Source organism: Thermochaetoides thermophila, assembly GCF_000221225.1.
Source record: "Thermochaetoides thermophila DSM 1495 unplaced genomic scaffold scf7180000011816, whole genome shotgun sequence".
Taxonomy (NCBI): domain Eukaryota; kingdom Fungi; phylum Ascomycota; class Sordariomycetes; order Sordariales; family Chaetomiaceae; genus Thermochaetoides; species Thermochaetoides thermophila.
The window spans coordinates 3,684,333-3,711,440 of NW_006383032.1; the positions used below are offsets into that span (position 1 = coordinate 3,684,333).

The window sequence follows — 27,108 nt, forward strand, 5'->3', positions numbered from 1 at the left end:
CGGAAGGAGAAGCTTTCTTCTCTCAAGGCAGCAAAGTCCGAGAACAGCATGAACTGGTGGAAAAAAGGATGTGAAGAAACAAGATTGACTTGATGAAAAAACTTGCTGGGCATTTATTCGAGGAACACAACAGGAGCTGTTCTGTACCGCGGTTTACTTGGTACCTCGTGCTAATACCTAACAAGTCATCAAGGGTGAAATAGGGATAGCTGTGTTAAACGACTAAAAGTTTGTGGGGTTCTGCACATCTGGGCAAAAACCGCAAAAGCCTGCAGTGCTTCGGCACAGCAACATGGGTTCCTTAGCCAAGGTGCAACCACATGTTTCTGAGGCCGCCATCTCAACCCATCTGCCAGCATCCTGATGCCTAACTACCTGGCACACGAGTCGTTGTTGTCCCTGGACACGAAGCTGCCAAGAGCTGGGGACCGGATGCGTGGTCGGTCTTGTCCCGCGATGCCGCTGTTTGAAGTTGAGCCTCTTTATGGCTCAATATAAGTAGGCCCAAGTCATCCTCAGTTTGCTTCGTCCTTTGTCTGCTCGTGCTCGCTTCTATTCTTCAAGCCTCTCGCAAATCAGCATCTATAGTGTAATTCATACCTAGACACGCTCTTTGTCCACCACAATGGAAGGCCCTCATAAGCAGGAGTTCCACGTCCGGGATCTTCCCACTCGCTCAGTCACACTCTTTCCCAACCGCGCCCAAGTGGTTCGGGAGATCAAGAATATCACTCTCAAAGTAAGCCTTTCACTTTCGGATCCTCTCGTCTTTGGGACCTACGCTGACTCATCCAGCCCGGGGCAAATGAGGTCACAGTGGTTGGCTTGACCCCGACTGTTGACGAGCACTCCATCAAGGTCGAGGGCACGGGCTCTGCCACCATCACCGACATGACCGTCGAGCTGTTGCCGAACCGGGACATCTTTGAGGATATTTATCCCGACTCGGACACAGACTCGGAATCCAATGAATCGTCCGACAGCGATGACGACGATGACAAGCCCAACAGCGCCCTGGAAGAGGTGCGCGACAAGCTGGTTGCTCTACATGACGAGCTGACTCGGGCCGAAGAGATCATGAGCAGCGCCGATCAAAGACTGCGGGCCCTTGATGCGTATATTTCTTCCTTCAATCAGCCCCGCAAGGAAGCTGTCATGATCGATACAGAACTGGCCATCTACAGAAAAGAGCGTGAAAAGCTTTTCGAGGAGCGCCAGCAGGGCTTGGTCCGGAGCCGTCAGATCACGAAGGATATTGACAAGCTTCGTCGAGAAGAGGAACGCCTTGAGAGGATTGAGGCCAAGGAGCGGGCAAAGGCGGAGAAGGAGAGGGCAAAGATCCAGAGGGCCAAAGAGAAAGAGCGAGAAAAGCAGCAGCGACGCAAGGAGGAGAAGGCCAAGGAAAAGGCCCGTATCCGCAAGGAGCGCGAGAATTTCTGGCCCCGGTGCTGCTATACTGTTCGCATCACCCTCGATGCTACCATCTATTCACCAGTCTCGTCGCGCCGGAACTCTATTGCCAGCGGTACTGAGGTGGTCAAAGCCGTTCCGGAGAAGGAGATCATCGATGACGCTTCAGCCGTTACTTTCTGCGACTTGGCTCTCTCATACGTGACCTCCTCGGCCTTCTGGTCTCCGAGCTACGACCTGTCTCTATCTACGACCAACAACACAGCAGTGCTTTGCTTCGATGCCCATTTGACCAACATGACTTCGGAGACCTGGACCAACACTCGAGTGACTCTTAGCACATCCCAGGCCAAGTTCTCGGGCCTCCAGGACGAAATTCCCACCCTTACTCCTTGGAAACTCAGGATCGTTGGCAAGGGTGGACCGTGGGATGGCAATGATATCGCCTACAGCCGTGAGGAACAGCACGAGAAGGAACTCTGGAACGCAGCCCAACAAATGGCGAGCCAGCCCAAAGCCCGCGCGAACCTATTCGGCATTAGCAAGCCCCCCGTGTCTGTGGCCGCCAGTCAGGCCGCTGCATCTAACCTCGCTGCTGGCCCTGCACCTCCGCCTCAGGATTACCCTATTGCCAGCAGACCGCCGCTCCAGAGCCGGGCGCCAGAAATACAACAAATCTTTGGTGCTCCGCAGGCTCAGAACAAGAAGGCGGAGCGCTTCGTCAAACTGTCCGCCAAGTCTCCAGCTCCCCCGGGCACAATGCTGAGCAGCTCTTCGCGGGCCAGGTGCGGAGACGATTACACCCGTGATCTGGCCATTTATGGCACTGCCGAGGCCGTATTTGGTACTGAAGCAGAGGCAGACACAATACTCGAGCCTGCTCCCGAAGTCACTTTCCAGGAATCTTCCTTCGAGGAGACAGGGCTAACGGCAACCTACGACCTACCCAACCTCAAGACGCTCAAACCGAGCTCGACAGCCTCCAAACAGCGCATCGCCCGCCTCTCCTTCACCAACGTCACGTTTACTCGCACCGTTGTGGCCAAGTATAAGCCAGCCGCCTATCTCAAGGCCCGCTTGCGCAACACCAGCAAGCTCACCCTCATCAAGGGTCCTACTGGTCTCACCCTGGACGGTACGTTCCTGGGCCGTTCGACACTGCCTCGCTGCAGCGCCGGTGATACCTTCAGTATGATGCTAGGCATCGACCCTGCTATCAAGGTGGCCTATCCCAAGCCCGACGTCACGCGCTCGACCTCGGGCGTCTTTGTCCGCGGCGAGAACACCATGTACCAGCGCACCATCACGCTCATCAACACACGCGCCACGTCCGGCAAGCCGGTCAATCTCACCGTGCTAGACCAGGTGCCCGTGTCGGAGGACGAGAAGATTCGAGTGGAGATCTTGCACCCGAAGGGGATGCAGATTGGGGGTAGGGGCGTGGCTACTGGCGTGGCTGGTCGTGAGGGCAAGGAGGAGCAGGAATGGGGTAAGGCGTACGCGGTCTTGAAGAAGGCGGGCGAAGTATCGTGGGATGTTACGCTTAACGCTGGCAAGAGCGTTAAGCTTCTGCTACAGTATGAGGTCTCTTTCCCATCAGGGGAGAGGGTTGCGCAGTGCTGGTAAGAGGGATAGGAAGCACAAGGCCAATTCGGTTTCGGGTTCTCATGAAAGGATTATGAATCAACGTATTATCTGGCAAAGATAGTTTTGTATACCACTATATACCACCGGCAGTTGGATTGAGAGTTACAGTTCTCTCTCTGTTCTTGAGAGCTCTGTGTTTTAAGGACACCGTCAAGGGCGAAGTTGGCATGACGTCATTGGTGTTGTTGCTCATAGGGTACTCCTTTGACCATGACGGTCAATAGCTTCCAATGTGTTTAACTTTTTTTTTTTTTTGGTTTTCGATTTTGTGTTTATGAGAAGTTCGGCTCCTACATGAATCGCGAGATCAGTCCTCCTTTAGCGAAGCGCAGAAAATTCGAACACATCCATGATGTCCCTTCGCTGTCCTCACCACCAGCTCACGGCAAATGTCAAGAGGGTTCCCACGTTAATATGTCAAACCATCAATCCATACGCCTTTTTTCATGGAATGTTAATGGAGTCGCGCCATTTCTGCCAGACTTATCCCCCAAGATAACTTCTTCAAGCCCCTATCTGAGAAGGGCTCTTTTTCTCAAGCTGCCATAGCGCAAGGGGAGCCGTCACCTTCCCTCCGATCATTCCTCATCCGGCATAACTTTCCTGAAGTCCTTTTGCTTCAGGAGCTCAAAATCCGTTCAAGTGATACAAAATCCCTAGAAGCTTTGCAGTCTTCGCTCAATGCACCGCTACCTTCTGAGTTTGATTGCAGCAAGGGTTCTAGCAGCCTGACAGATGAAAGAATGTATGAGCTTCATGCCGTACTACCAAGGGATAAGCATAATGTCAGAGGGTTTTGGGGAAAGTTATATGGTGTTGGGTCTATCCTTAGGAAGGATTTTGCAAGGAAGTGGGTGACACACGTTAGAGGCGTGGACTGGGATCTCGAGGGGAGAATCAGCGTTGTGGAACTAAGAAGGCCCTCCATCGACGCTACAAATAGATTGATTTCCCATAGTGTATATGAAGAGAATGCGATCGCTAAAAAAGACATCCCGTTTGAACAAGGGGACAACAGCCGATCCAAACCCCTCGTCATCCTTAACATCTACGCAGTCAACGGCACCTCCGCCCCTTACCGTTCCCCAGAAAACGGCCGCATCATCGGAACACGCCACGACCACAAGCTCGCCTTCCATTCCCGGCTCCGCGACGAGTGCTTTTCTCTCGAATCTCAGGGGTTCCATGTCGTGGTAGCAGGCGATGTCAACGTTGCCCGTGGGCCATGGGACGGATTCCCTAAGTTCCGAACGTTCCCTGTGCAGCATTGCGTGAACAGGGCTGATTTTAATAAAAAGTTCTTTGGAGGGGAGGATAACCTGAGAGCGGGAGCTTATCTGGGAGAGAGGAGAGAATATCCGGGAGAAGAGGATGAGAAGTGTTTTGATGGGATAGACGTGTTTCGGGCAATATATGGGGCAGAGAGGAAGTACACATATTTTCCGAGGGATAAGGAATGGGGGACCAGTTGTGATAGGGTTGATGTGTTGTTTGTGTCGGGACAGTTGTGGGAGCAGGGGAGGGTTTTGAGCACGGGGATTTTGGATACACCGCAGGAGAGGGGGATGAGTGACCATGTACCGTTGTGGGTTGACCTTATGCTCTGAGAGGTGCAAAGGAGAGGCAATGACACGATCAATGAGCAACAACTTTAACTTCTGGTCATGCAACATCCATGGGTACTTGAAAACGGAAAGGGATGCAAAGTTTGGGCAGAGCTGAGGGTGCTACCATGCAACGGAGTTGGCCGTGATTAGAAGCCATCGACCTTGCAAAAATCCAGGAAAAGAACAGTGCTTCTATGAAATAAATCGGAAATCTCAACGCTCATCAATAATCAAGCACCGGGTATCCACTACCATTAAGCTCTATCAGCTCATCGCAGAAACCCGAAGTTTATGTGTAAATGCTCCAAAATCACCTTCACTCCCTGAGATCTGTGAACTCTCTCTATCTCTTACCCCCCCAATTTATTACGCATTCCTCATGAGCCGCTAATCACTCTATATGAAGCCCAACAACCAAGCGGTCGTCTCCTTGCAATTTTTTGGGAGTGAAACCCATGTAGCCAGGATCGTTGTTGTTCCAGAGCTTGGACGAATCACTGTACGAGACCTGGCAGGCACAGGGGGCTCCTGCGCCGGCACGCGATTGGGATGGGGCATCGTGCCTTGAGCAGCAAGCTTCTGCTGGGTGGTTATATGAGAGTTGTTGGTTGCTGCAGTATTGGTTTGGAAGAAGCTTGAGTCTTCTGGGGTGCAGCGGTAAGCTTAGCCACAGGAGCAGGATTGGCACGAGCCATCATGGGCACTGCATTGAGCTTCTTCTGATTGACCATCGCTGCATTGTTGGTCATAGCATTGTTAGTTGGCTTGTTGTAGGACGTCGTAAAAACTGCGGCAGGCTTGGTCACGGGGGGGGGGGATTGGCACGAGCCGGCATGAGTGCAACTGCGAGCTTCTTTTGGTTGGTGTTCTGTGCATTGGCGGTCACGGCAGTATTGATTAGCTGATTGTTAGAGGCTTGGGGAGTTAGTGTGGTCTTGCGTACAGGAAGCAGCGTCGGGACGGGCCATTGTGTGTCTTGAGCCGCAGGCTTCTGCTGAGCGGATAGAGAAGCAGTGTCGGTCGTGACAGGGTTAGTTGGCTGCTTGTAAGAGACTTGGAGAGCCACGGTGTACTTCGGAAGAGAGGCAGGATTGGAATGAACAGCCGTAATTTGAGTAACTGGCATGTTTCGACCGCATTTGAGAGCATCGCCGGTTGTGGCAGGATTGAGTCGTTGCTTCGACGATACCTGAGAGGCTACAGCCGACTTGAACACAGCGGTAAGCTGGGAAAAAGCCATCATTCCTTAAACAGCAGGCTTTTCCTGGGCCTTCTTGGGCGCATCAGCGGGAGTTAGAATGTTCTCTTTGGCTCGACAATCTTGACATTACTGGCAGCTGTCTTCCGCTCAGCATCAGGAGCGGTAATGTTGGCGACAAACTTCTCGTCCTCGGTACTGTTGAGCTTCTTGTTGCCCTCGTTTTTTCGGTCCTTATTCTTATCTATGCCATGACCGTCCGGACTGACCTCGGCATTCAAGACTCCACTGGGATTCAGAAAAGGCTTTGCTTCGCAGTAGCATTCCTTTTGCCAGTTTTCGTACCACTTCTTGAGGGCGGGATTGTTCTTCAACACACACTGAACGTTGCAGGAGACATAAATCGATGTCTCATTGGTTTCCTTGTCGGGAAGCTGGATAAGGCCTGAGAAATCTTTATACGAAGAATGCGCAAACTGCGATGGCTCCTGCTGTGTTTAAGGCTCTTGGGCCCCCTGCCGCTGTCACCATCAGTCTCAGTACTGGCAGCGTAGGCAGTTTCAGCTTCTGCCTTGGAAGAAATGGCTTCAGCATAGCCGGAATCATTGGTACTTTCTTGCTCTGACTCAACAGGAGGGTCCTCCTCAGCACTGATATAGGAATCCTCATGGGAATCCACATTAGGATTTTTAGCACATTTCGTTTCAGCTTCCTCGGAGGGAACGCTAGAAGCCTCATCAAAAGATTTCTCGTTATTTGTGTCGTTATCTTTGGCGTACTGGAGATATTCGGCGCAGTTATCGCCCCTCTGAATCGGTGCCTTGAGCACAGCAAGTTTCCGTGAGACAATTGTAATCGCTTGCAGCGTTCATCTCATTTCATCCAACATTCGAAGCTTTGTCACTATGTTCCTTGTCCTTAGTGGCCTCTTTCACGTCCTCCAGAGTGCCATCTCTCTTGTTGCCGTTACGGTTGCCATCATCACTGTCAACATCGGACTCTTCGTCCCGGTCGGCTTGCAGCCAGTACTTTACTTATCGACCAAAAAACATGGCAATGTGGTCATTCTTCATGTTTCCACGGACATTCTGACAATTGGAGAGGGAATTCACTGAATCGTCTTGAGCCCAGCCGTGATTTTGAGCCTCCGAGTTTTCTAAGGCTTTTTTGTGGCCACCTCGTCGTCCTTTTCGAGAATCCACTTAATTGACAGGATCTTCGATCAGCGAACGTACTCGCAGGTCTTGAATACCAAGCCTTTAATCAAGGACTTCTGCTCGGCCCTTTTGATGAGTGCTTCATGGATATCTGTGATTTCCCGCTCCGTGTGGTAACCAACGATGGGGGCATGCTTGAGACGGTGTTCGCGGCAGTAGCTCTCGACATGAAGGGGATCCCAACGCTGACCAGTCCCGATGTCGATGATGGAGAAGACAAAGAAATCATGCACCCCAGGGTTGAAGTTGCAAGGGTTACGCTGAACGAGGGCATTCGACCAGCTCGCTCTGAATGGCAATACTCATGCCAAGCTTGGCGAGAAGACGGTGCAAACGGTTCTCGATGGCAACCCGCCAATAGAGAGCTTGAGTGAGTACAAGACGGGCTTCCTTTGGATAGAGAGGGATCAAATGCGGCATAATGTCGACATTTTGAGAACAACCTCCCATGCGGCCCTTCCAATGAAGTGCGAAACCGAGAAAGGTATCCTCATATTGCAGAGAATCGGCCAGAGGAAGCTTCGGAAGGTTGTGGTAGTGCTTAGATGTAGAAGCAACAAAATATACCGTCATGCTAGCTCCATCGAGCTTGATGGTCTTCTGGAAGATCATCTCGCCGTACTTTTTTGGTGAAAAGGTTGGGGCAGTTCTGCGCCCACTCCAGGTCTGTCTCCTTGACAAAAGCAGGAAGTTTGATGTCTCAGTCATGAAGTCCAGCATCGAAACTGTCGAGTCAATATTCATTTCAAAGAGAGACTTGCGGGTACCAGTTATCCTCGATTCAAGAGTGGTGCTGGCCGTGGACGGAGTACTCGCCTTTTGAGCATGGAAGCCCGAATCGGGCTCAGCTTGCCACTTTTGAGCGTCGAGGAGGTCGGAGAAATCCACATCGCGCAAAAAAAATCAGCAAACTGGCTGTCAGTGTACGTAGGAAAGCAGCAGCGATACTCCCGAACCTTATCTTGGATGTGTGGAAAGTTGTCCAGCTGATATGCAACCTCAAATGACTATAGTAGTGATGTTGTTGAAGCGATGAGCCTGGGTAAAAACTCTGTAACCTTGACGGCCACGAAGCTCGATCTGGGGACCGGCCCGGGAGAACAGTTTCTCAAACGAACTTTTGGCCGGGAGCCAAGTATCGGCTTCCATGAAGACAACCAGAGTGCCCTCGAGGAATCTGCCAGTCTTGGGAACAAGAACTCGCCAGCCGTCCACAGCAGCAATGGTGATGTCGTCATTGGGAGATGCGATGGCCGTCAGACTACGAACCGTGACGAGCTTACTCTTAACTGCTCGACTTTCTGCGAGCGGGAAAGCCAAGCATTTTGATCTTTCATGGCCTGCCGAAAGAAGTCGAGGTTGGGGGGGAGGGCAGCCTGCTCTTGAACTGACTTAACCATATTTCCGACTTTCAGGCTTGACGGATAATGTTGACGATTGAAGGTGAGAGAAGCTAGAAGATAATTTCATCCAGAAAACGAAAAGATGGAGCGATTGGTACGACGTTGAGAGGATGACTGATATAAGTGTAAGGTTGATAAGTGTTGACTGGGATCAGGCTGTGGTGTAATGGCAGTCGCTGTTAACTTCGCAGAAGTTGAAAGATATGAAAGCTAAAAGCGAAAGAATTGATGGGAAAATTACGGAATAGTGGTAATGGGGAAAAACTTGAGAGGATTTACTATTGTCCCTGGGCTGGCAAGTTTCGCAGGAAAGTTGTAAGAGGAGCTGAGAAAAAAATAGGAAGAGACCGGGAGGAGGTTCATCTTCACGAAGCATTTTGCGATGTTAATATAAGTTGTGAATAGATCGCGACTAATTGGAAAAAGGCTGTGCCGTCGGGGCAAGAAGAATTAGGGTCTGAGAGGCCCTGCGAAGCAGACGTAGAAATGGTCCTCGACAGGACGGCGCAGAAGAGGGGGAGTTCCGGGCTATTTTATCAATAACTAGCTATTCAAATTTAAAACAATAGTACAGAGAACTAATAGCACCATACACCGTGGTCTCCAAGTCAGTATACAGTAGTTTTGCGACTTGACTTGCCCCGTGCCTTTCCATTTCTCAACTTCACGTTTGTGGTCTAGGAAAATATAGAAGAAAAAAGGGGGACCAAGTGCAAAGTAATCAACAGCCCGAGAGTCGAACTCACGGCACATCTTGTCTCCTTGCAAAACAAGTCTCTACCACAGCATCACATCTAGTATTGAAGACAATTAGCACAGATTGTGAGTTTAGGCGGTTCAACTTTCAACGGCACCTACACCTCCCGTTTGCCCCCCCACCCCGGGCAGCCGCATGAAACGGAGTGACGGATGACGTCCAATCGTGGGGAATCTTTCGCAGGCGATTACATAAGCAGGTACATGCACAATCCCTGTCCAGTGTCAGCCAATCATTGATCGCGGACCCACCTGTGGTTGGTCGCGTTTTGATGGCGATTCACTTTGCATCGAGAAAGTCGCAGGCACGCTCTTTGCTCTGTGCACGCCTCGACATCCTCGACCAGCGTTGTCGTCTCCCATCTCCACGTCAGAAACCGACAATCGTGTGCAGCGCCTAAATTAAGAAGGCAGCCGCGCGACCCATCCTCCATTTTAGATCCATCCATAACCTCGACGACGTGCAAAACTCCCCGTCCCTGCTACCGCCTGGCATCGCACCGCGTCGAGCCCCGCGATCTCTTCGCTCGACTGTGGTCGACCGTCGCATTGCACCATCGCGACCTTGATGTCCTGGTCCCTGCCGACATGAAATAAACAAACCGTCACCAATTGCACCAGTCTTATCTCCGATTCTACAATGGCAGTCCGGTCAAACTCACAGCAGGCCGTGTTCTCGTCGTACGCGCCTCGCCTGCGCACATACAACAACGCTCTCCTCCAGCCCATTCTCCCCGGCTCCGGCCAGGGCCCGCTGTCGCGCACCACCAAGCGCGGTACTGCCATCATAAACTATGCCGAGGACGGCTATGATGATCTCGACGACGATGAGGATGATGGTCGCCGGCGCCCGACCGGCCTGCGCAGCTTGCGCCGCGACGACAGCACCTCTAAGGTCGACCCCAGCGAGAAAGTCGGCAAGGATACGTCGGTGCCTGTCGAGATGCAGGGCTATTGGCGCGACTGGATGGGTAAGAACAAGCCCAATCGGTCAGATGTCCATAACTATGTGCAGGCTTGTCTTCCACTCACCCTCATCCCCATCCGCATCGACCTCGATATCCCGTCTTTCACTCCACAACCCCCACTGCCGCCCGTTCCCGGCGGTTCCGTCGACAATACTCATCCTCTTTACAAACCTCAGGAACCGACAGTGCCATACCGTTTGCGTGATACCTTCTTGTGGAATCTTCACGAAAGTTTAATCACAACGGACTACTTCGCCACGCAGCTGGTCCAGGACCTCGACCTGCCCAACAAACAGCAGACCATCGCAGAGATCAGCAAACAGATTCGCACTCAACTCGAGGAATATGCCGGCGTTGCTCTTCACCCTCTCTTTCATGCGCGCACAAACCGTGCCAAGGCGACCGCAGATAATACGACCAAGGGGACGACTCCTGCACCGAACCAGGCTCAGGGAGCCAGCAGAGCCGACACCCCTAACGCTCCCACAACATCTTTCAAGCCTGGAGCTGCCGGCTCCTCGGTGGTGCAGACGGCCCAAGGCGAGGTCTCGGCCCGAGCAACCCCCATTCCCCCAGAGGCGGGCGACGACAGCCCGGACGACACATACCGCTGCATCATCAATCTTAACATCACCCTTTCATCACAGGTCTACACCGACAAATTCGAGTGGTCGCTCCTGCATCCTCCTGGCACTGCTGAAATTTTTGCCAAGCAAACCTGCGCCGATCTGGGCCTCTACGGCGAATGGGTGCCTGCTCTGACGCATGCCATTTACGAGGCCGTGCTCAAGCTCAAGAAAGAGGCCTGCGAAGCTGGAGGGCTTGTCGCTGGATGGACCGCTTTCGGCAGTGGCACCCTCGCCGGCGGTGCCGGCACCGAGTTCCCCAACGATGCAGCCCCTACCGCGGGAGGCGAAGGCGCCGGCTGGCGCTATGATCCCGAGCACCTGGCTGAAGAATGGGAACCTAAACTGGAAACCCTTAGCAAGGAAGAGATTGAAAAGCGTGAGGGCGACCGCGAGCGTCAAATCCGTCGTTTGCGTCGTGAGACGGCCCGTTTTAGCAGTAACACGGGCATGGCTGGTGGTATTCCTATCGGCTTTGCCTTTGGCAGCTTGATTGAGCAGGAGCAGGAGGAGCGCCTGGCCAAGCTACGGCGTCGCAGGCGCTTCCGGAGCCCGTCGCCTGGTCGAGATTCGGTTGCCCCCGGAAGGGGTACGCCTGCTGCTGGAGGCGCAGGTGGCGGCGGAGCAGAAGGGTATGGAGGTGGCGGTGGTACGCTTACGGAAGCGGAGAGGACGACTTGGCGGTGCTCTCATTGTAGGGTGTGGGGCACGAGTGTGTGGGCGGTTAGGGACGGGCCGTTCGGGCCGAGGGTAGGTCTTTTTTGCAGGCACCTCAATGCTGTGTCGCATCCTTCTTGTCTTCATCACATGCTAACGAATCCTCTTCCCACAGTCCCTTTGCAACAACTGCGGCTTTATGTACGAGCGCGACCGCAAGCTTCCCCGCTGGACCAAGATGCTGCATGCCAACGATCCCCGGCCGTTCTAGTCAGGCGGCAGGGGAGGCCAAAGCTCGATTGGCTTTAACAATTATTCGCCAGCGAAAGGAGGAAACTCATGCAGGCGTGGTTCGCTCGTCAACAGATCTGACTACAGTGGTGGTCTCGACTCGGGCTCCGGCTCGCAAATCACACCTCGTCGTTCTCGCCGTTTGGCTATGCAGGCTTCTCCTGCGCATAAGTCGCCGACTGCAAGGCGGCTGTTTTCCTGAGTTGCTTTGACTGCCCTCGATAACGCATTGATAACAGCATTTCTTCGAGGTCAATTGGCTGTATGTTACAGTACCCTGGCCTGAGGGGCATAAAGGAAAATCTTATTGTTCTTTTTTTTTTTTCACCCGAAAGAAGCAATGAGGCAGGGAGAGTGAGGCACCTACCTGTCAAGTGGGAGGTGTAAGCAAAATATATGAGTGCGCCCTATCGGTCAGAGGAGACTGGAAATAATGGATATACGTACGTCTTAAGGGTGGGGTGAACGAAGGGATGGTTGACGGTTCTTTTCGGCGTTTGTAGGAGAAAGAAATGGATGAACGGACTGATCTCAGCCCCAGATGTTTACTGCCTAGCTCGGTGTGGGTGGTTTATAATCCGGGTCGTGGTCTTTTGTCCTGGCTCCTTAGCTGTAGTAGTAGTACTAGTAGTAGTGTCAAATGTTGTCTGGAACATGTCCAAGTGCAGGCTTATGACAGATACCAGGCTAGGTGACATATACTTTGGGCATGTCTCAGTTAAACAAGTGGATTGAAGTATATGCACGAGACAGCACCGTTTGTGAAACGTTTACATGCAAGAGTGTAAAGGTAGCTTTGGATAATGGCATTGCTGATTTGAGATGTTCCTGGCAATTAGCACCTTCTTGAATCTGCATTCTGAACATGATGGATCCTCCTTTACTGAGATGAGATCATCATCACTCATGCCGAGTTACAGACTCCTACATGACACCGATGTCCAGACAACTCCTCACTTACTCATCCACTCCTTTATGCGTATTTCGGGTTGTTAAACGAAAGTAGTGCTTTTCTAATCTTAATCGTAATGCTTCTGTCATGGACCTTCCTGGGTTATTGCCGACTTCGTGGTAATACAAGGTAGTTGATAAGTTCTGGTGCTCGTAAGTTAAAAGATCCTGTTTTAGCGTTGACGATTTATTCTCTCCGTGATTGAACCCTGCTATTATGGACAAACATCCAACATTGGAAATCAGGCAGTTGTTTAGATGCAAGTAGTTACCTAGGCAGCACCACTTCTAGCACTCTAAGTTGCAAGTATTAGGCCACACATCAAAGAAGGCAAAGCCCTTCCTGGTTATGTATAAGTTACCGCTATGTATTCGCTACATACTAAACTAAGTCACTTCGCTCAGCAATCAACACTCTTAATCGTTTGTTTCTGTAACAGAGGCCTGATAAATCGTTCGTCCCGATGGTGCTCCAGTAACCTGAAATAGATGTACCGAAATAGGATACCCGCTATCACAAAGTATTCTATGGGATGCACAACCGAAGATCAACTGTCCTACATGGTTGAAAAAAACGATCATAACAGCAATTATCTGTCTTAGTAATGTTGAATCTCCAACGCTCATCCTTCTATGGCAATCATGTTGGATGGATTTGGATCTCTTACCAGCTAACTCCGGTACTATTCCTCTCTTGCACAGTTTAGTTACACATAACTAGCAGCGTACCTCTTCATTTTTTTTTATTTCAAAACATCACGATTGACAGGATAAGTGGGACCTCTACTGACTTACTCTTTCCCATACTCACCACTTTCACATGCTTCCTCCACCTCTCCTGTCGCTCACTCTATCAACTCCACACTTCCAACCCTCTTCCGAGTGCCACCAGCCACGGTGGCGCCTTCTGACTACGCCTGTCAACCTCATTGGCACCACGATCAGGCACTCTTGCCTTGAGTCTACCGCCATGGCACCTTCTCGGCGCTGTCAACCCCGTTACGGCATTCTCCCAAACAAGTTAGGACGGCCAGGCTGACGGCAGCTTGCGCAGAATATGCGGCTTAGGGTATGTAGCAGTGTAGCAGTGCATGAGTTGACAGCACTAGCTGAGCTAACACTAGGGTGAACTGGGGAATATACTGTAGTGACTCTCGGAATGGCAACGGCCGGAGTGGTGTGGGCTGGGCTGGGCTGGGCTGATAAGTACCTGACTAGGATGTCGGAACGACAAGCCTGGGAAGCTCGGGGGCAATCGGTCCAGAGTTACCCTGATTCCACCATGTACGAGATGGTAGTACAACGGCGTAGCCTTGGCCCGTAGTTGTCGAGGTTTCTTCTGGGTTGGGGTTGTTGAACGCCAGGTTCCACTAGACGGCTTAGATGGTAAGGAGACTGGGAAAGACTGGCCGGATAGAGCCGAGATGAAACAGGACTATGTGCATTGTATAGGGTTCAAAGTAATAAGAGCAACGGTTGGGCTCTAGACAGGGACCGACTGTATATCGAGGTTCTTGCAAAGAGTGACTGAATCGGATCCGGGCTCCGGATGGGTAGCACCAAGAAGATCATTCGGATCTTGCTCAGCCGAGTAAGTCTTGAACAAAGATTCCCATACCTGGGCCGTATGAAGTTCGAGAGAGGGTTGGCTGATGTCACATAAAGTGTAGTGGACGTCATGAATCTTTGTTGAGAAGTCCGAACAACAGCCAGTAGAGGCTCTTAGGGAGTGTCAGAGCTTAGTTGACCCTCATAGCCGCACCAATTGCCAAGGTTACCAGAATAGCAGGGCTGTTCCCACCCTCCGGCTGCTGTTGGCGTTTAGCACACCAGTCTTGTCCAATGCCGTGCCTACTTGCATATTGGAAGTATATTTTCCGAGTGTCTGAATATAGGAACCATCCCTTTTCCCAGGCAACCTGGGCATCCCACGCCAGCAAACGCGGGAGCGAGCGTGGCGCGCGTTCATTTGAGTCTGTTTCGTCGATCCTTTGCATCTCAACGTTCCTGGATGAAACGATTCCTGAATGGAAGGGAATAGCGGTGACTGACCACCAGAGAATCACCTACAGCCCAGAAATCAGCATCAGGTCAGCCTCGAGTGAGTTGTCACCAGAGTCGGGCCGCCAGCATTAAATCCATGTCACCGTTGGATGGGCAGACGGCTGGTCGTCCCGTTGCGCCTGCCAGGCCGGCGCTTACTATGTCAGTTATATTGGATGGAGTACGGAGGAAGCGCGTATGGCTGCGAGCGGTATAACGTTCTGCCGTATGCTTCTATGCTGTTCACCGATGTGTGCGGGCTACGGGTAGGTTGGAATCTGGAGCCGGCGGGGTCTCCACTGTCACTACGGGCTCATGATCCGAATCTCAGATCCGGCTGTTCCCAGTTGATACTAGCGCACTTCGGGCGTTTTGAAGGCTCTATGCTCTAGCCGCGTGAACGAGGTGGGAAGCCTTAAGCAAACAAAGAACGATGTGGTGAGGCTGAGAGGATGCACTGGGTCACTGGGTAGCATCTTCAGATGGCAGGCTGCTGTATGCGACTTGTATCTCAGGTATCTGCCGAAGGATGCCCCCTCGTCAGGATGCCAGTTTTTTTTATTATTATTTTTTTTTGTGCAGAGAGTCCCATCTTCCTCGTGATCAGTGCAAGAGTTGCTGTTGACAGGAACTGACAGGAACCATGCGCAAATTGTTGAGCGTTGAGAGGCACTATGTCCCTTCATGCAAACCTAAAGCTCCGCCACACGAGGGGATATGGGAAACAAAATCACAGGGGACACCATCGAGATCGCATAAAGCAGACGCTTGTTTCAGTTTGTAGACCAAGCCCACCACGGCGATCCGTGGATAATTGGCGGCCCCGGGGGGGGGGGGGCGCCGAAACAAAACAGACGGCTGTCGAAGGGCATGGAAACTGAAAACTGCTGTGGAGAAACACACCCAGACAAAGAATTTCGACGTGAATTACCAGTTTCCACCTGACCGCAGATTTCTGTTAAGAGCCGACAAGAGCAGAGCCCGGGAGTTGTTGCCGGCGTTGCAAGTTGCAATGCTGGAATGCTGTGGGCGGCGAGTTCCTTCCAGTCGTCCCCTTGGTCTTGGCATCACGAAGAAGGAAGCTGCGGCGAAGCTTTGCAGAACAGATGGGCCCTTGCCAAGGACGGTTAAACCCATCTTAACGGAGTGAATGTGGGGTACGGGCGGTGGGTCTTTATCCCATGTTCTGGCGAAACTTCTGCTAGCTGCTGGCTGCTGCATGAAGCCGACCAGATTTTGATGTGGGGCGGACTGGAGGTCCTGCGTCCCGTCTCGATACTCGATTCGCCTATTCCAGGCATCGAGGCTCAGTCCGCTTCCCGTTTCTGGCGATGAGCGTGCCATCACACACGGCACAAACCGTCAGCGAGATAAACAGGGAAACACACGGGCATCTCAAGCATGACAAGCATTGCGCCCCCAATATACTAGGTAAATTGCGGTCTTCGCTGCGTGCCCGGTTTTCGCAGCGCCCAAGACGACCCGAGGATGCGGGAAAAATTGATGCCAAAAATTGATGCGCTTGAGCCGCAAGAGTAGGATCCCATCGCTTCGACTTCACTCATTGACATGAAATATGTACTATTCATACACAGCATGCAAGGAGTTGTGATCATGTGCAAGACTGAGTTCGGCGAGTTCTGATGATGAGGCCCCTAGCGCTAACCTGAATTCCGGAGTCTCGGGCCACCAGGCACGAAATGCGGGGTGAAGGCGGACCTGTCAGGCGCCAGGCCCAAAACCGTTTTTTTTTTCTTTTTCTTGTGGGGGAAGCAACCCTGGAACACGCTGAACGGCGCATGCGCGGCTCATAGCCCCAGACCCCCCACAAAGTGCCATCTAATGGCCCAGGGCTGCCCGTCCTTATCGTCCGCCGGACTGGTGATCGGTGATCTGGGGATGCAATGCGGGAGCTGCAGGTGATGAATCGGACGAGTGCTCGTCACGGGCTCTCGTCGACGAGGCGATGAGGACGGACTCGGGAGGGCCGATATAATCTGTATTTTACACTACCTAGGGACTGTACATACGTGACGACCCTCAAAAAATCGTGGAGGGCCGGCACTTCGGAGCGAGCCTGCGAGGGCGCATTCGCAACGTTCCTGAAAGTCCTGGAATGGCAAGCAAATGGCCAGGTATGGACCAGCTTGAATCCTGGTAGCGGCGTCACCAGGCCCAGCATGGCGCCCAGGATGGCCCACCGTGGCCCATCGTCCCAAGAAACAAGCTGCGTCCTGCGATCCAAAAACGTCGTCTTCGGCGCACGTCCTCCGTGGCTCTCCCCTGAACTCCCTGGACGCCCTGGCCAAGCCCTCCAATGAGCGGCATTTGCCCCTGTCGAGCGTGTCGGCAACCTTAATCGACTCCATCTCTCGGCTCCGCGCCGTCCATCCTGGCCTCGACCTCGTCGTCTGTGCTCTCCTCACCCTTCCTTGCCCTCCGCCACGACGTGCCACAATGTGACCCTGCTGCCCGGAGCGCCCAGCGCCATGCACCGTTTGGGCTTGTCGCCGTGTTGCCAGTCTCCATCGAGCGATTCGAGTGCGTGCCTCTCTCCACCAGCGCTCCCCGCGCTCTCCATAGTCCATTGCTACTCCGGGCCGTTGTCTCACCAGCTGGGGGCGACATGGCCCTGTCGGCCTCGTGTAGCCTTGTCCCGTGAAGTGTGCTGCCCAGTCTTTGAGGCGCCGCTATTCCCAATCGGCCATGGCACAGGCCAACCCGATCCATGTTCGATCGAGCTTCGACGGGCCGTGAGCCGTCTCTCCGGAGTACACTAGCTTGCGAGCCTGCGAACCTGCGAACCTGGCGAAGCATGGCCCATCTCCCTGGCCCATCTCCCTGGATGGAGATGCTGGACGCGCTAGCACCGCGGCGTACCATGGCCAAGCTCCGGCCGACCCAGAGGCGAGAAGAGCGTTGCGTCGCTGTCTTCGGCGACTGCCAGGGCAAAAGGATCACCGTCAATGCGGGAGAAAAGGGCCTCATCTCTATGAGATCCATGACTCGGCCATCGTCTATATAAGTCGAGTCTCCCATCCTGCAACAGCCGGTTCTGCTCACTCATCCCATCACCAGCCTCGTCCACAACCACGCAGTTGTCTATATCAAGACGAGTTCGCTCCTTTTACGTCTTCACCACCACCACCAGCAACACATCCTCTCCTTCCAGGTTTCAAAATGATGTACAAGAAGTTCGCCGCTCTCGCCGCCCTCGTGGCTGGCGCCGCCGCCCAGCAGGCTTGCTCCCTCACCACTGAGACCCACCCCAGACTCACTTGGAAGCGCTGCACCTCTGGCGGCAACTGCTCGACCGTGAACGGCGCCGTCACCATCGATGCCAACTGGCGCTGGACTCACACTGTTTCCGGCTCGACCAACTGCTACACCGGCAACGAGTGGGATACCTCCATCTGCTCTGATGGCAAGAGCTGCGCCCAGACCTGCTGCGTCGACGGCGCTGACTACTCTTCGACCTATGGTATCACCACCAGCGGTGACTCCCTGAACCTCAAGTTCGTCACCAAGCACCAGCACGGCACCAATGTCGGCTCTCGTGTCTACCTGATGGAGAACGACACCAAGTACCAGATGTTCGAGCTCCTCGGCAACGAGTTCACCTTCGATGTCGATGTCTCTAACCTGGGCTGCGGTCTCAACGGCGCCCTCTACTTCGTCTCCATGGACGCTGATGGTGGTATGAGCAAGTACTCTGGCAACAAGGCTGGCGCCAAGTACGGTACCGGCTACTGCGATGCTCAGTGCCCGCGCGACCTTAAGTTCATCAACGGCGAGGCCAACATTGAGAACTGGACCCCTTCGACCAATGATGCCAACGCCGGTTTCGGCCGCTATGGCAGCTGCTGCTCTGAGATGGATATCTGGGAGGCCAACAACATGGCTACTGCCTTCACTCCTCACCCTTGCACCATTATCGGCCAGAGCCGCTGCGAGGGCAACAGCTGCGGTGGCACCTACAGCTCTGAGCGCTATGCTGGTGTTTGCGATCCTGATGGCTGCGACTTCAACGCCTACCGCCAGGGCGACAAGACCTTCTACGGCAAGGGCATGACCGTCGACACCACCAAGAAGATGACCGTCGTCACCCAGTTCCACAAGAACTCGGCTGGCGTCCTCAGCGAGATCAAGCGCTTCTACGTTCAGGACGGCAAGATCATTGCCAACGCCGAGTCCAAGATCCCCGGCAACCCCGGCAACTCCATCACCCAGGAGTGGTGCGATGCCCAGAAGGTCGCCTTCGGTGACATCGATGACTTCAACCGCAAGGGCGGTATGGCTCAGATGAGCAAGGCCCTCGAGGGCCCTATGGTCCTGGTCATGTCCGTCTGGGATGACCACTACGCCAACATGCTCTGGCTCGACTCGACCTACCCCATTGACAAGGCCGGCACCCCCGGCGCCGAGCGCGGTGCTTGCCCGACCACCTCCGGTGTCCCTGCCGAGATTGAGGCCCAGGTCCCCAACAGCAACGTTATCTTCTCCAACATCCGCTTCGGCCCCATCGGCTCGACCGTCCCTGGCCTCGACGGCAGCACCCCCAGCAACCCGACCGCCACCGTTGCTCCTCCCACTTCTACCACCACCAGCGTGAGAAGCAGCACTACTCAGATTTCCACCCCGACTAGCCAGCCCGGCGGCTGCACCACCCAGAAGTGGGGCCAGTGCGGTGGTATCGGCTACACCGGCTGCACTAACTGCGTTGCTGGCACTACCTGCACTGAGCTCAACCCCTGGTACAGCCAGGTATGTTATTCTTCTTCCCCACGCCCCCTTTCCTCCCTCTCTCAAGACTCGCTTGGACTCGAATTGCTAACATTTGCTCAACAGTGCCTGTAAACGACTCGCTTCATCCGCACGACGAAGGAGGGCCATGAAGAATGGGCAACATAGATCTTTGCGCGGTTGTGGACTACTTGGATATTTTTTGGATGTACATAGTTTTATGACGTCATGAGGCTGTCATGCGGGGATGTGTATCTTCTTCGCTTCTTCGTATATAAATTTACGTATAGTGCTTCTTGTTCCCCCTAAAAACAGTTCCCTGATTTGCTGGAGATACTTGGTGATAAAGTTGAGAGCTCTTCAAAATGAAAATTCATGATACAGCCAAGCCTTGACACATCCTTTCAAAAGTCTTCGTCCATGACATCACAGTCGATCCTTAAGTACAAGTTCAATAACCCCATGTGGCGTTGCCTTGTCCTGAAATACAGCTGAGATCTTCAGCCCAGCCGCATCGGCAACAGCCTCGAACTGAGCCAACGATCGTTCCTTCCCGCCGATTGAGAGCATCGCGTAGTCCTTGAAGGCAGCGTAGAGAGGAATAGGGGGCTTGTTTCCGGTAGCTGGGCTGCCGGAACTCGGATCTGTTGGGGCAAGGGGGTCAGGGTTGATCTGCTCGGCGATGAGGACGCGTCCATCGGGGTTTGTTAGTGCACGAGCGACATTGCGCAAGATGGTGACCGCCACAGGGTCGGAGTAATCGCGGAGGATGTGGCGGAGGTAGTAAACCAGTGCACCTAAAATATGTGTCAGTTTACAGGCAAACGTATTTGACGTCGGAAAAAGACAATTGATAACTTACCCTCAACAGGAGCTTCCTTCATAAAGTCCATTACTACCCACTTAACCCTCATCAACTCCTCATCCCCTTCTTTCTCAACCTTCTTCTTCGCAGCCTTAACTACCATCTCCAAATCCTGCACGACACACTCCTCAGCTTTCAATCCCCGCTCCCCATACACCCCTAGAAACTCCTTTACAGTATGACCATCGCCCCCTCCAACATCAACCCAAACAATCCCGCTTCCTTTTTCTCCTGCTGCCCGGTCCCTGACCAGCCCCAACACCCTCTCCATATCATATACCCCCACAACTGGCACCCTCCTCGTGCCAATTCCCATTGCGAGCATAAACTCCTGCATGCGCTTCTCATCCCTGCTCAGCAGACTAAAGTAATCGTCTTCGGGATGACCTTCCAGAAATGAGATTGGAATATGCCCCAGCCCCTGGGGCTCCCGCCGGCCGTACAGGTCAAAGTACTCGGGCAGGATTGTTGAGACGTGGATGATGTTAGTGTACAGGACGGAGAACATGGCTCGGAGCGGCTGGTTAGGGAGGAGCAGGCGGGAGAAGGGGGTATGAGAGACGGAGGGAGGGGAGATGCCGGTAACACCGGGGTGATGGGTTAGGATGGAGGCGGCGGTTAGCATGTTCGCAATGCGGACTGCCTAGGTAGTTAGTCATTGTTCCTGTTTTAAGAAATTCCGGGTCAGATATATACCCAATAGCCCCTCTTCAGCCCCAACCCGTCTGCCTAGGTCGCTATAACTGATCTTCTCTCCCTCACCAGCAGGAATGGCCTCGAATGCTCCCCAATGTAGAAACAATCGCACAGCTGACACGATAGACATGCTGCAGAACAGTCCCATGATGAGATCGACAGGCGGTCGAACTAAGCTGGCTAGTTCCAGGGCTGAAGTAGTGACTTTGACTCGTGCCCCTTCATCCAGAGGGATTAGGGGGAGGTTGGTCGTAATTTCTTCGGCGAGGATGTTTAGATGATCATGGTGGTGCTTCGTAGCAGCTGTTTCTGGGACTTTTGAAGGTTTGCCATTGGCATGAGTAGACTTTGGTTGTGGTTGTAGGGCGTCCATGTCGCCGAGTGTCTGAGGGTCGGTGGCAGCTCGATTGAGTGGTAAAGTGAGAGCTGCTCCGGTTGTTGCCATGATGGGCTTGTTTTCAATAACGTATTGATATAGGTAGTCTCTTTTGATTGCTTCGGTTGCTTGTGTTGCCGTCGTCGCACAGTTTGTCAGGTCTGTTAGATCAGTTGACTCATATCCCTTTTTTCTCTATTCACAAGATCAAACTGGTGCCAATCAACGTATCTCATACTTAGAGAGCCTATATTTACAGAGTCGTTCCTTGATCAGAGGTCTGGCGCAACGAGAAATCCTGGGGGGAAAACTCTTTAAAAAGTATAAGTCCTTGTTGAGACCCGACTATCAACAACGAACTTGGACGGGATTACCCGGGTGGTGAGGATATACACTTGACAGTTAGCATTTATCCAGGAGGAATCATCCAAAAGCCATGCAAGTCAGCAACAAAAGTGACAGAGATAAAAATTCTGTAGGGTAGTGTAAGACAACATAAGGCCAAGGCCTCAATATCTTCGGGTTCTCCACCTCGATGAAAGCACTGCAGTTTGGCTGGTGACAACCTGCGAGTATGAGGAGGTTTCACTTTGTGTCCGGGTGAAGCACAAGGTTGATTGAATGTACAGTTCCACGGCTTTTTTGTCTTTGCGCCAGCGGAGCGGCCGGTCTGAAGCTTGACTGCGGTTGGTTGGCCGACAAACTGGATGAGCAGTCACAGACAAGACACAAACCCAAGAATCCGGTTAACAATCGCGCCCGAACCTCTGTCGATCTGACTTCCCAAGAGAACATTTCTTGCCGGAAAAAGACATCTGTGTGCATGTGTGTGGCGGTCTCGTCCCTGGCTGCCGGGACCGAGCTCACAGGTCGGGCACGTGGAAGGCGTATAAACTCCGAGAAGCCCTTTCCATGTTATGTCAGCACCCTCTTTTTTGCTCTAAAGAAACCATTTACTCGGAAACGGGGAAGACATACTGAGCGATTTTGGGAATCAAAGAAAATGTGTACCACTTGCCGCATTTGACAGGTCCTGGTGTATTTTTGTCTTTCTCACAAAGGCGGTGCGTCCAACAGCCTTCGGCTCGGACACATCCGGGCGGAACGCATATTTCCGTCGCGAAGTAGAAAAATAAGCTGAAACCAGTTGAAACCGGTGCCGGGTGGCTTGACCTGCCGAGATCCTACCGGATCAAGAATGCTCCTACAGATATTGGCTGACATCCCGATAAAAAGACGCAACTCGTAGTGCGAAAATGGGTTCGGGCTCGACCAACGCCGATTCCTCAAAGATTAAATCTTCTGAAATGGAATCCTGCAGTATATCAAGCAAATCCACGAAGAAGGCGTAGAAGCTGTGAAACGTGCCAGGACTGCCGACGGCTCCGGTCTTGCCCGATTCCTCCGAGAAATATATACCAGCCAGGAGACGTGACACAAATGCCGTGGAAGGAGAAGTATTCTAGAATATTTCTTTTCATCTGCTTTGACTAGATAGGTATAATCATCCAGAATGATGTCCCCCATGAACTATTCTTGTTAAATCAACATTCATCCACCTTGGATCTTGCCCTTGATATGCCGGTGGTACAGGGTGTTGTTGAGGCATCGAAGGCTGCTGCATGGCCGGGTTAGGGCCCGACACAAACGTCATATGCTGTTGCGGCTGCAGCTGCTGAACTAGAGGATGGTCGACGCCAGTGGCACCCATGTCCCTCATGACCCTTCTCGCCTTCAAGTTTTCCAGAACCTCAGCCGACATTACCTCAAAAGTCCCCTTTAGTCCCAGTGCGTTTTCCCATCTCTCACCATACACCTGTAGCGTCAGCTTCACTCTTTCCAGACACTGAAGGCTGCGCTGCAGATTATCCACACTGTTCCGGTCGTTCCGAGAAGGCAGCGGCGGAGGAGGAATCTGTCCTTGGCCCTGCACATAGAAAGATGCTGGTGTTCGCGTATTGGATAAAACAGTGTCGGCAGCATCGCGCAGAACGGCGACGAATTGCGAGCCCATGAAAAACGCTCGAAGAGCGTCGTGATAGGTCGAAAATGCCGAGTCCCTCGAGGCTTTGGCCATTTCGTACACCTTGTCGATATACATAATGGCATGCTCGAATATTAACTTTCTTCCATGTGCTGTCAATTGAGGGACTCTGGCGCTAGGAGCGATACAGTAGACATAACTGTAGTGCAGTTCAAGCTCAAACCTCTCTCGAACAGCGGCTGGTAAGTCAGTCGGGAGAGACTCTGCCCATTCTCGCATCTCCAAACACTTTTGCCATATGAAGGCAGTACCATCGGACAGAGGGTCGTCTGGATCACCTTGAACAAGTGTTTGATACCATCCTGACTGCAGCTGACGAAGCTTGAAAAGTGGTACAGAAGGGTCAGGTGGGGGGCGATCAGAATCTTTATCAGTATTCGGTGAAGGCAGTTCAACGGATATGGCATCGTCGTAGAAGGAAAAGGCACGTGCATGGACCATACTTATCGCCCTGGAAGATAACACGTTAGACACAGAATAACGCTCCAAAGGGCGGAATCCCTACCTGTCCAACGCATATACACAGTAGAACACCCGGCGACGAGCATCCAAGTCCTCCTGGTCCATAGAGCTCATATTGGGGGGATCCTGGTGGAGACCCAGGTCAACCACGGCGCGGGCAGTAAATCCGATAAGATTCCAGCTATCGAAATGAGCCGGATCAAGCATCGCATATTGGGTGAGAAGGAACAGTGACTGAATCTGAGTTAGATAGCCCGGCATGAGTGCTCGGTCGGCATGTGGAAGAGCGCGAGCCACATATTCGAGAGCATCCTGGTAGTTCTGATCAGATTTGCTCCGACTCCGTGCTGCGGAAGCAACAGCTAGCACCATCCAGAACAACCAGTACTGTGGACTTGTCAAGGGCCGCGGGCTTTCCTGGTAGAGGCTGTCGACAATGATAGTAAGAGAGGAGGAAGAGAAGGCAGGATAGAGCGCCAGGAAGCTTGATTGATAGAACTTAACCAAGTCTCGAGCCGTCTGCTCAGGAGGGAGAGTACTAGTTCTGGGCTCTGGGACCGGATCATTGGTCGAAGCAGCCAGCACGACGCGTGCAAAAGTCAGGTTCACTTCAGAAGGTTCGAAGTCACGCGTGGTGGCGCTGACAGATCTGCCGGACGGTTAATACTTAACTCTTAGGGGCTAACTGGAAGGAGACGCACAGGTAGCCAAAATCCGAGACAAGAGAATTTACGTCGGAGTTCTCCCTGTTGCGCGCGGCCTTCCGAAGAATGGCAGCACGAATGAAGGCAAGAGAGTCCTTGCGACTGGGTTCAATGGCTGGAGGGGCATCGGGGTCGTGAAGAGCTACAGAAGCCTTTCTTGACCGAGCGTATGCTAACCTCTTCTCAAGCTTCTCTATTCTGAGCTCCAAGGCAGCCACATAACTGTGCATTGATAAGTTAGTATACCACAGGCAATGCACAGCTCTCAAGAACAAGAACGCATCAGCGAACTCACCTTCGCTCTTTGCCGCGAGCGAATTGGTCATTTGCTGATGAGCACTCATTCTCTCGACCTGCTTTTTCGCAGGCGGTACATGCTGGGAGCTTGCCATCACACTGGAAAACTGTCAGTTAGCTGAGAAGTTGGAGGAACGCCCATCCTTCGATAAGCTTTGATCTACCTTTACTTTCGCAGCACGGCCTGGACGTAATTTTGCAATCAGCAAAGCTCAAAACACGAAAAAAAAAAAACAGACAACGCCTTGGCTCACATCTTGAACACGCTGAGACGGGGCGTGAGACCCGAAGAAGGGGAGTGTCCGTGAAGCTCGATGAGCGCGGAGGCATGACTGCAGCGGGCAACCGGGTCCAGCCGGTCTCCACTCTCAATGCTGATCAAACTAAAACTCAGGGCTTGTTTTGGCCAAAACAAGTTGTAGACAAATGGCTGGTCGTTCCGGATCACATAAGAGATGTCTGTGTAGGTCGAATTTATCTTAACTTCAGTAATTTTCCTGGTAGATGAGTGCTTGCTCAATCCAGTCCCCTGCTTGCCTGCACAGAAAGACTTGTGCTCGACTCGCTGAACTAAAGAGATCTGCGATGAGCCTCAAGCAATACTGCCCCCCCCCCTTTTTTTTCGAGCGGCAGGATCCTCTGATCCTCTTGGACGGGAAAATCGGGTGGGCGATCTGTTACTGCTGTGGATCTTGAAGGGCGGAGCCCACACGACACAGACACGAGAAAAGAGCAGAGAAGTGAGGACAAAGAGCTTAACGGACGGGATATGGCTCTGGAATTATTGAGACAGGCTTGCGACAGCGCTCACAGCATGGCCGTGGGGCGTATTAGATTGAAGTTATCGTGAACTGAAGGTTGACGCTTCGTTCGAGTCGTCGGGTGACAACAACCGTCTAGCTGGCAAAGGTGCCTGCGTTAGCGTAACCCGATGTAGAGCGACAGATCTTGTGAGTCCAGGCCAAGCTGAGGAACATGGATCGCCAAGCCTTCTTGTGAGCCTTCTCCATTTGTACCACCTGGTAGTTACATAGGCGGGGTCGTTAAGCGGGGTTGAACCTGGGAATGGGAGTTGTGTACCTCGATCAGTCTGCCGCCACCATGCAAAGTCGCGCGATTTGGATATGGCAGAGGGTTCCAACTTGAAAAGTTAGCTTTACATCATTTTGGTCATTATTACAACAAATTCACTTTGGCATTTACACACAATGCCATTGTCTGATAAGGCTAGGCTCCAACTGGAGGGTCCACCTTTTGAAAACGTCGAGGGAAAACCAAAGAATGAGTGTTATCGGCTTAACGAGGCCCAAAAGCTTCACCTTCCGATTGGCAAGGCGGGGTGATGAGCGGATCGAGCCCCGCATCACAGTGGGGATCTGAGCCTCGACGCTCTCTCTTCAGCATAGCGCCGATGTCTGAGGCACGTGCTGCAAGAATACTGGCGGGCTAGTGAGGTTGATGGATTCTGTTTCAACAGACCAACTGACACATGCAGGTCCCAGCCATAATTGCATCTCAAGTGCCGATATATGGAGATCGCAGAAGCCGTTCGTTCGCCCACGAATATCACCTGTACCTGATGCAACGCTGGATGTTGGTGCACCCGCCGCTTCGGATGTGCAAATGTGGGGTCCACACACAACACCACTGCTGGGGACGGGCGATGAAAGCTGTCACCGCAAAGGTGATCAGCGAATCAGAGTCGGGCGCCAGGTTGTGGTGCGCAGCCCAAGAACCCCAGCGACCCAGCCTGTGCCTACCGGCCGGGCTGTCCTGGGATTCCCTCTTTTTTTGATCACAGGCCGCCTGGGACCTGGCATCATCTGCAAACACTATTTTGCCCGCATCGTCTGACGCGGGTGATGCACTGGAACAGAGTTCCGCCTTGTGCCGAATTGTCAAGTCTTTTGAGTTTGTGCTGGGTTCTCGCAGCGGCGTCACGACATCGCCATATCGTGACGACAAGCAAAATCCGCACTTCAGTGCTAGCCCATGAACTAGAATCTTAAAGTCGCAAAATTTCCCACGTTCGATCGCGCGCCAGCCAGCACGGCCCCGTTTTGACCTCCCATTTGTTGTGGCGTCGTCTCGAGCAAGCGACTAGTCTTTGTTCACCTTTGTCCCTGACTACTGTTTTCTGTCGTGCC

The 27,108-nt window shown here is 52.7% G+C and overlaps 7 protein-coding genes across 7 annotated transcripts; 3 read left to right on the top strand and 4 right to left on the bottom strand.

Annotated features, from left to right (window-relative positions):
- Window positions 1-625: 625 nt before the first annotated feature.
- Window positions 626-3,036, top strand: CTHT_0030960 (uncharacterized protein; the record flags this gene model as incomplete). Its single annotated transcript, XM_006693480.1, has 2 exons — window positions 626-739; window positions 796-3,036. 2 exons carry the CDS (start codon window positions 626-628, stop codon window positions 3,034-3,036), a joined length of 2,355 nt encoding a protein of 784 aa, XP_006693543.1.
- Window positions 3,037-5,957: 2,921 nt separating this feature from the next.
- Window positions 5,958-8,479, bottom strand: CTHT_0030970 (uncharacterized protein; the record flags this gene model as incomplete). Its single annotated transcript, XM_006693481.1, has 5 exons — window positions 5,958-6,307; window positions 6,406-6,670; window positions 6,750-6,895; window positions 7,382-7,934; window positions 8,363-8,479. 5 exons carry the CDS (start codon window positions 8,477-8,479, stop codon window positions 5,958-5,960), a joined length of 1,431 nt encoding a protein of 476 aa, XP_006693544.1.
- Window positions 8,480-9,878: 1,399 nt separating this feature from the next.
- CTHT_0030980 (putative chromatin structure-remodeling complex protein) lies at window positions 9,879-11,760 on the top strand (the record flags this gene model as incomplete). The annotated part of the gene is made up of 2 exons (XM_006693482.1): window positions 9,879-11,582; window positions 11,665-11,760. 2 exons carry the CDS (start codon window positions 9,879-9,881, stop codon window positions 11,758-11,760), a joined length of 1,800 nt encoding a protein of 599 aa, XP_006693545.1.
- A 5,369-nt stretch (window positions 11,761-17,129) lies between these two features.
- CTHT_0030990 (uncharacterized protein) lies at window positions 17,130-17,762 on the bottom strand (the record flags this gene model as incomplete). The annotated part of the gene is made up of 1 exon (XM_006693483.1): window positions 17,130-17,762. One exon carries the CDS (start codon window positions 17,760-17,762, stop codon window positions 17,130-17,132), a length of 633 nt encoding a protein of 210 aa, XP_006693546.1.
- A 192-nt stretch (window positions 17,763-17,954) lies between these two features.
- CTHT_0031000 (exoglucanase-like protein) lies at window positions 17,955-19,631 on the top strand (the record flags this gene model as incomplete). Its single annotated transcript, XM_006693484.1, has 2 exons — window positions 17,955-19,538; window positions 19,623-19,631. The coding sequence occupies 2 exons, from the start codon at window positions 17,955-17,957 to the stop codon at window positions 19,629-19,631; spliced, it is 1,593 nt and encodes a 530-aa protein (XP_006693547.1).
- Window positions 19,632-19,943: 312 nt separating this feature from the next.
- Window positions 19,944-21,523, bottom strand: CTHT_0031010 (uncharacterized protein; the record flags this gene model as incomplete). Its single annotated transcript, XM_006693485.1, has 3 exons — window positions 19,944-20,314; window positions 20,380-21,021; window positions 21,079-21,523. The coding sequence occupies 3 exons, from the start codon at window positions 21,521-21,523 to the stop codon at window positions 19,944-19,946; spliced, it is 1,458 nt and encodes a 485-aa protein (XP_006693548.1).
- A 1,435-nt stretch (window positions 21,524-22,958) lies between these two features.
- On the bottom strand, window positions 22,959-25,291 carry CTHT_0031020 (uncharacterized protein; the record flags this gene model as incomplete). Its single annotated transcript, XM_006693486.1, has 6 exons — window positions 22,959-23,949; window positions 24,004-24,609; window positions 24,662-24,886; window positions 24,960-25,060; window positions 25,132-25,145; window positions 25,216-25,291. The coding sequence occupies 6 exons, from the start codon at window positions 25,289-25,291 to the stop codon at window positions 22,959-22,961; spliced, it is 2,013 nt and encodes a 670-aa protein (XP_006693549.1).
- Window positions 25,292-27,108: the final 1,817 nt, after the last annotated feature.